Below are 6,739 nucleotides of genomic sequence, written 5' to 3'. Positions count from 1 at the left end.
TTGCGCAATGGGAGGCAATTAGAGAAATGTCCTAAGAAGTCCGTTGCACCACCGCCTATTGTAGAGGAGCCCAAAGAAAAGACCGAGGTCAGGCCAAGCAACACAAAGATCGCAGTAAGTGAATCTACTCCCAAGGTACCTTTCCCTCAACGTTTTCAAAACTCCAAGCTTGATATGCAATTTCAGTTATTTTTGGATTATCTTAAAAAGTTGCATGTTAATATTCCTTTTGTTGAGGCACTTAAGCATATGCCAAATTGGGTTAAGTTTATAAAGGAGATTGTATCGAAGAAGATGAGGCTTCCGGAGTGTGCAGCAATCATAGACCTCAATGAGCAAAGTAGTGCTATCCTTACAAATAAAATTCCACCGAAGCTTAGAGATCCGGGCAGTTGTACCATTCCATGCACAATAGGTACTAGGTATTTTGGGCGGGCGTTGTGTGATCAAGGGGCGAGCGTAAATTTAATGCATTTATCAATTTATGAGAAATTGAATTTAGGAGAAATTAAGCCTACTTCCGTGACCTTGCAGCTAGCCGATAGATCTTTTACTCACCCTTTAGGTATAGTTGAAGATGTATTGGTCAAGGTAGATAAGTTCATACTCCCGGCCGATTTTCTAGTACTAGACATAGAGGAAGATGAAAATATTCCCCTTATCTTAGGACGCCCATTCTTAGCAACCGGTAGGTCAATTATTGATGTAGGAAAAAGAGAGCTAAGAATGAGTGTGGGGAAGAAACAGTGATCTTCAAGGTGTACCGGGTGGATGAAAAGCCTATTATGGCTAATGGATGTTATCTTCTTGATGAGGTAAGTGATTCTAAACTTTTTCCTGTTAAATTACATGATTTAAATTTTTTTGTGGATACTAATGTGCATGTAGGGAAAAAAAAGAAAAAGGTTGAGTTGGTTACAACACCTACTCAAAACACCGTGATAAAAGACGATGATGGCACACGCCTCATGACATCAAGAAGAATAAATTAAAGGGCATTCCTAAGCGAACCAGTCGAAAGAAGAATCGGATCAACCCATTTATTCAAGACTTTCTCCAAAAGGAAGTTAGGAGATGGGTTCAAAAGCTAAGGAATTGAAGAGAAGGAACAAAGTCTGGCTGAAGACTATAAACTTAGCGCTTCTCGGGAGGCAACCCGAGATTTTCGTTTTTTTTTTATTATTTATGTCTTCTTGTTTTATTTTATTTATTTATTTTATAAGCATGCAAGCTAATTAAATAAGCAATTTTTTTATTTTCAGGGGTCAAAGTGCAATTTTGCACTTCACACGGCCGCACCAAAAAAGGCTTGAATCCAGCACGGCCGTGTGGAAAATCGGAGAGGCTACTGCCCAAAATTGAGAAGGGGCGCGGCCGTGCGGAATTTACACTGAATTCTCGCACGGCTGTCCGAGAAACAATAGGCTACTGCCCAGAATTCAAGTTTCGCACGGCCGTGCGGAAAACAGTTCAAAATCTCATACGGCCGTGCGAACCTCAACTGAAGCATAATAAAGGCGAGGGTGGAAGAGCAGCCCGGACATGGCCAAAACGACTTATTCAGGTGTATTCTATCCTTAAACTTCGTGTTAATTACATTGAGGGCAATGTAAATTTTAAGTTTGGGGGTGGATAATTACTTGTTTATGTGCTTTAATTTTTTAGTTTGCATGCCTTAGGATTTTTTTATTATTTTAGTTGTTTTAGTTTATTTATTGCTTTAAAAAAAAAATTGCTTTGCTTCGATGAATCATGATGATGAAAGATGGTCGATGTTTAATGATGAAATTGCTTGTTTTATCTTGATTTTGATCGAATTTTGGTGATCTTTTGATTCAAAGTGTCGTAAGAATGAGTCATTGTTAGGAATCTCGAACTATGCGTTGCTTTGGTTGAAAGTTTTGTGTTTTAAAATTTGAGTTAATTTATGTTATATCATATGCTATTCGGTTTTAGAACTTGTCTTATGAATTTACAAAGTGAAATATTAAATTGTTGAGTAAATTGGGAAGTGATTTGGGCCATCTTTGAACCGTTTGAGCCTTTCAAGCTAACCTTTAAATTTTTATCATTCGAACCTTGATTGAGCCTTGGAGAAACGGTGTTCTTTCTTTTAGCCAATGTGTATAAGGTAGAATAAGTGGAGATTTTTGAAAAATTAACCCTTGGAGTTCGGTCGAATTTTTTTTATAAGGTCCTTCTTCTTCTTCGATAAAAGAAAAAGAAAAAAAAAAAGAAAGAAAAAAAAAAGAAATATAAAAAAAAATAATAAAAAAAAAAAGAGAAAGAAAAAGAAGAAGAAGAGACTAGAAGGGGAAGTAAGGACTAGTTGTTGAATTGTTTTGAAAGCTCGATCCATTGTCTTAAGAGCAAAAGTGGACACTTTTAAACTCTTAAGAATCGAGTTTATTAAAGTCCTTCGAGGTGAATTCATTGTTTCAAACGCCTATCTATCAAAATTTGGCGTAATCACCTCAATTCAAGAAGCATAGCCACCTATACCCATATATCCTACCTCGAACCAAAAAGCCCAACATTTGAAAGCCAAAAAGTCCCAATGAACCCAATAGCTCATTTATTTGATACTAGCCGAGTAAAGAAATTTGGTGAGTCGTTGGAGTTGAATATTATTATGTAAGTATAAATTTTCTCAATTTTTAATGTACAAATATGGGATACTTGAAGCGATAGCATGGTTTGTGGTTTTTAGCAATGGTGAGTGAATACGTATTTTTGAATTACGAGCTTGTAAATTTTTGAGAATTGTCATGATAATTGCAAGTTCTGAAAAAATGAAAGTTGACCATTAATCTATGTGATGAGAGGCATTTGTTGAGAGTGTTGCTGTGAGAGTTGCTAGTTTTTGCTTGAGGACAAACAAAAGATCAAGTTTGGGGGTGTGTTAAGTGTATATTTTTACACTTTATCGTATCTTTTTATTTGAGCTTTTTGTGTGAATTTACGATAATTGGTGCTTAAAAAGTTGATTTATTGTATTCTAGGTACAAATTGAAGAATTGGAAAAGTTTGGGGTCAAAACTGCAATTTTGAAGAAAATATGGGCCAAAAGTGAAATAAACAAAAATGCTGAAAATTGGCTGAAAATGCCCGCGCGTCCGTGCCAAATTTAGCCTATTTATGGCACGGCCGTGCCAAATGCAGAAATTGGGCAGAAGGTTTCGGCGATTCTCGCGCGGCCGTGCGAGAATTGCACTGATTTTCGCGCGGCCGTGCCAAATCACGCTGGAGACAATTTTGGACTTTTAAACACACAAGGAAACCTAGAATCATCTACCAAGTTGGGACATCTATTTAAGCTCAAACCAAGCACGAATCAAAAGGGACTTTTGACACAACCTTGGAGCGAGAGGAGCGAGAGAACGAAGAATCGAAGACGGAGAATTGACAACTCTTCATCATAATTCTTCTTTCACCTATCTTTTCTTAATCTATGACTTCTATTACTTTTATTATGTTTTTCGTTATGCATAGCTAAGTTTTTAATCTAGGATTTTGTTGGAACCCTATGTGGGGATGGTGAACCTGTTTTCTTGAGATTGTGCAATTATGATTTTATGATTATTTCTTCTACTTGATATGATTGTTAGTGCATGAACTTGATCAATTTATGTGCTTTATCTGTGATTATTGCGATTGACTCGACAAAGCTATTTTGATAATTAGACGGTAAGTAGAAGAACCTTCGAGTAGTTTTCACCGGATGAGTGTGTCAATTGCATGTGGTGTCGTAGACATACAGATATCACCTTAGGTAGCCATTTACGAGACTTGTTAGTTAATGTTTTATTCATAATTTGTTTGCATAGACATATAGTGAACCGTTTATGAATAATAGACTCATAATACACGCGACAGCGGGTTATGAGTAAATTAGTGTCTCGGGTTAATAATCATGAATCAGATATTGCATAATTGAGGGGTTTTGGGTGAGCAATTCTTGCATAGGGGGAAGATAAAATCCTAGGTCTGTTTTTATTGATATTTTCTCGTGTTTAATTGCTTTCATAATTAGTTTAATTGATTTTATTTGACAACTTTGCGTAGGCTGGATAAAAATCATAATTGTTAGAATTTGGTACTTAGGATTAGATAATTTGAGTATTCCCTGTGGGATCGACATCCGACTCTCACGAGTCTACTTTTACTACTTGTTTGCGATACGTGCACTTGCGTGTTGGTATTTAGCACCCAACAGTTTGGATAGATAGCTATGGATGGGATATGATATACTGGGACTAAATTGTTGATTCACAGTGAGTAATCCATTATTTGGTTGGAGTTATGGGGGAGAAACTAATAATACCTGCAATAATAATATCATGTTTTGTTTGGGTGATAACACTGTTTTCTATGGATTTTTTTGGTAAATTACTGGTTTGCCCCTTTTAATACATTTATTAATTAATCGATTCTCTCTCTACCAACACATCTCCCTCTCTTTCATTTATATTTGGGTACAATTTTCTGCGGAAGACACCCTAAATTCTCCAATAATCTGCCTTTTTTTTTTTTTTCTCGGGATCACAATTATATATAAGCTGGTGTATGTTCATATCTCGTAATGATCTACGGCGGCGTTAATTCTCAAAATTCGCGTAACAAAGCCGCTGAGGAATTCAGTTCATATGGAATGAAGCGCGATATCTGTGATTGTTGCAATTTAAAAGATCATGAATTGAAAAGCCGCTGAGGAATTCGAGCAAATAATTATCCCAAAAAAATTGTATGATCGAATTTAAAAGAAAAAAAATTAAATGGAAATTAAAATCAGTAAACTGTAAACATACCCATGAGAATCAATTACATTCCTGAAAATCTTCATCTTCCAAGTAGAACTAGCATACAGTTCCTCCAAGCTACACATGAGCGCGTTCTTCACCGGCGTCGCCTTCCTGGATCCTCCGCCGCCAGGAAATTCTCTAGCCCCACCGTCGTTCATCGTCGTGCTCCTGAAATACCCATCTTTCCTGGCTCCATTACTGCTGCTGCTAGCAGTATTACCAGCGGCGTTCTCGTTGCTGCTCTCCCCAAAAATCTCGGCATTAAATATCGTCGGCATTCCTCGGATTGAATCGGAAATTAGGATTCGGATGCTGGTGGTGGTTGTTGTAGTAGAAACTCTGGTTCTGGGCGCGAGAGCTGGTGGAGGGGGGGGGGGGGTGAATTGGCCCGATTTGAGGCCCTCTTCGCCGTAGAGATTGTAGATCTGGCGCTTCTGAGGGTCGCTGAGTACATCGTAGGCTTCGGAAATCTGCTTGAATTTGGCCTCGGCCTCCTGCTTGTTGGCGTTTTTGTCGGGATGCCAAATCATGGCGAGGCGGCGGTAGGCTTTCTTCAAGTCTTCGTCGCTGGCGTTGCGGTTCATTTTCAGAATGTTGTAGTAATCAATCCCCATATCTGGGTTCCGATTCCGATTGTTGAAATTGGGGCGCTTTTCCTTTTTCTTTTTTTTTTAATTCCTGTTACGGGAAGTAATTGATTGCAGATGTAAGACGAGGAGGGCGGTGGTGGTGGGCGGGGCTGCAGTGGTTGAAATTGAGAGTAGTAGAGAAATTGGGTTTGAACAAGGAAGATGGTGACGAGGTGTGAGATTGGGAATGATGAAGAAGGTGGGGTTATTTTTTTAGTTTGTTCATATGAGTTTTTACCTGGAAAAAAACTAGGGCACGATGCAAGAAAGGGGAAGATGAAGATTGTAGTATTCATACCTATTAATTTCGTAATTGATGTATTTTCGAAGGATATTTTCGACATTACACATGGGTTACAAAAGGGGATTCAATATGTGATAACTAGTCAAGCCAACTTTGGCTTGACAAACAATAATTCGAATGGAGTATTAAATGGGTGGGCCCAACAATCAAGGATGGTTAACTCAAGCAAATCAAATGTTGTACAAAACAGTACAACCCATCCCATCCCTTGTAACACCCCCAACCAAAGAGGCCCTAGGGGATCTCGATGTGCTGATATAATATTGATAAATGTTCGTTTTGTACGATTTTTACTTATCAAACCTTCGACTTTTGGTCTTCGTTCGTCCGAGTTTTCGGCTTTATTTGTATATATTATGCTCTTCTTGTTTTATTTCATTTTTAGGTAAATGAATGCTATTTTTGCCGATTAGCAATTTTAAAGTGAAACCGATATTTGAGCTATGAATGGCCAAGAAGTGGTCCATATCGCGATTTGGGGTTGAAATCCAGAGAGGCCATGAAGAGGCCCATATCGCTATCCACTCTCCCGTATCGTGATTTGGGGGTCGAAAGCAAAGAATTTGAGTGTAGACCCAAATCGCGATCCACACTTCCAGTATCATGATCTGGGGGTCAGAAACAAAGAGTTTGAGTGAAGACCTTGATCGCCATCCATAATTCTCGTATCGCAATATGGGGGTAAAAAACAAAGACTTCAAGTGAAAACTCAAATCGCGACCCACATTTCCCATATCGCGATATGGGGGTAAAAAACAGAGACGTCAGCCGCATATCTAGATCGAGATCTACACTTTCCGTATCGCGATATGGCAAGGCGGCGCACAGTTCCCCGAGGTAGCGAGATCACGACCTATGGCTTCTGTATCGCGATTTGGGCACATAATCCGAGACCATATATTTATTTTTTATTCTCCTATAAGTAGAAGATCCTTTTCATTTGTAAGGCCTTCTTTATCTTTTTTCGGTTTTCGTCAGTTCTTCACGGGAAGCTTCGACGAGGG

At 38.6% G+C, this 6,739-nt stretch overlaps 1 protein-coding gene across 1 annotated transcript; it reads right to left on the bottom strand.

The window, feature by feature from the left end:
* Nucleotides 1–4,771: 4,771 nt before the first annotated feature.
* LOC105954890 (uncharacterized) lies at nt 4,772–5,444 on the bottom strand. Its single transcript, XM_088816010.1, is given in 3 exon segments — nt 4,772–5,065; nt 5,067–5,174; nt 5,177–5,444. Coding segments are annotated over 3 exon segments (642 nt in total). The 5' UTR covers nt 5,417–5,444.
* Nucleotides 5,445–6,739: the final 1,295 nt, after the last annotated feature.

This window comes from Erythranthe guttata, chromosome 3 (genome assembly GCF_056151865.1).
Source record: "Erythranthe guttata isolate IM_541 chromosome 3, IM_541, whole genome shotgun sequence".
NCBI classification, from domain to species: Eukaryota; Viridiplantae; Streptophyta; class Magnoliopsida; order Lamiales; family Phrymaceae; genus Erythranthe; species Erythranthe guttata.
The sequence above is the reverse complement of the archived record's forward strand: the minus strand, read 5'-3'. Positions and strand labels throughout refer to the sequence as shown.